The sequence below is a fragment of the Penaeus monodon genome, chromosome 34 (assembly GCF_015228065.2).
Source record: "Penaeus monodon isolate SGIC_2016 chromosome 34, NSTDA_Pmon_1, whole genome shotgun sequence".
In the NCBI taxonomy this organism is placed as follows: domain Eukaryota; kingdom Metazoa; phylum Arthropoda; class Malacostraca; order Decapoda; family Penaeidae; genus Penaeus; species Penaeus monodon.
The window spans coordinates 23,931,318-23,932,949 of NC_051419.1; the positions used below are offsets into that span (position 1 = coordinate 23,931,318).

The 1,632-nt window shown below is 35.4% G+C and overlaps 1 protein-coding gene across 1 annotated transcript in view; it reads left to right on the forward strand.

Annotated features, from left to right (window-relative positions):
* The window catches only part of LOC119594652 (unconventional myosin-Va-like), a gene marked incomplete in the record, with an annotated part of 122,411 nt that overhangs the window by 106,762 nt on the left and 14,017 nt on the right, over positions 1–1,632 (forward strand). The window contains 3 exon segments of the mRNA XM_037943701.1: positions 409–623; positions 982–1,113; positions 1,433–1,539. Coding sequence (XP_037799629.1) covers positions 409–623; positions 982–1,113; positions 1,433–1,539 — 454 coding nt within the window.

Here is a 1,632-nt window from a genome sequence, read left to right on the forward strand (position 1 = left end):
AAATATTTCTACCCTGGTGGTTGCTTTGAAACTCTTCGGTATTTCAATTACACTGGTAACATCTTATGCTTGGTGAAAGGAGAAATGAGTATGAGACTTGAATTTTGTGCTTGCTTTTGACCAGAAAATGAATTGTGCTTGTTTGCAAGTTTGAATTTTATTGGAGTTTAGGTATTTGTGATTTTTAAGATAGATTGATTTTGATATATTGGTAATTATGTATATAGATGTTGATAAATTGCTAAGAATACAGCTTTAATTATGTAAAAAAAAAATTATATGAATGGAAGTTGCAAAATACTTTCTGAATAATTGTGCATTTGATGAAAATTAATTACTAAGGTAAGTGAGTTTGATTTGTGGAAACCTCAAGATACTGCAGTGTCTAATACCACAAGTGTATTTCAGGTCATCAAGACAAGTTCCACTACCTCAAGCAAGGCTGCAGCCCGCACATCGATGGGGTGGATGATGCTGAGGACTTTATTGAGACGTGTAAGGCATTCAGCCTCCTAGGCATCAACGATGGGATGCAAGAACAGATTTTCAGAATATTGGCTGGTATTCTACATCTAGGGAACGTGGTGCTGGAAGAGGGTAACGGAGATTCGTCGGCCATCAGTGTGAGTATCATTTTTGGAACTGGCTAGGGTGTACTTGTGGTAGCATATGTGAGGAGGAGGGCAAGGGTGCAATTGGAGGATGTACTTGATGGAGAATAAAATGTGATGATGATAAGCAGACAACAAAGGAAATGGTAGTAGCTGATGCTGGTGTCTGCTTCTTTTAAGGTTGCATTTAATAAGATGATAGCATCTAGATAAGGGAGAAACTGGGCTTCTCTAGCTATCACTGCATATTTGAAATATATCTTAATGTTATGAACTTTCAACCTAATACTGTGGATAAGTTTAGCTAAATTTACATATAGAAATCGTACAAGAATAAAGTTAATGTATTCTGAATTCCACACCACTACAGACGGGAGACAAATCGCTCCAAACTGTTTCGGAGTTGCTAGGCATCGACTTGGAAGACATCCGGAAGTGGCTCTGCAACAGGAAAATTGTTAGTGGGAGAGAAGTTTTCACTAAGCCAATGACGTTGACTGAGGTGAGTTGTTTGCTTTGTTGATGATGCTGTATTGTTGATATTGATTACACATAGATCATGTTAATAATTTATTGTTGTTTTATATATTGATATTGTTGACATTTCCTTCTGTTTTTTGTATTGATATTAATGTTCAGATAATAGATTATTGAGATTTAGATTCATTGCATTATGTGGAAGGGAAGCTTTGTTTATGTGTTTTGTGTGTTTAATAGGGTTACTAAGTTTATGATTTTTTTTTTTTAATGAAATATGAGAAGGATGAGCTACTCTCTCATTTACAGAATAAGATGTTGTAAGTGTTTTTTTTTTTTTACAGGCTGTTTTCTCAAGAGATGCATTATCAAAGCACATTTATGCCAAGTTGTTTGACTGGATAGTCACTCAGATCAACAAGTGTTTTGCAGCTAAAGCTAAGCCATATAGGTATGGTATTTTTGGATTTTCCTATGATTTCAGAGGAAATATGTTTGTGGGTTTATACTACTGTTGGCATTTCTTTTCTTGGAGAGCTTTGCT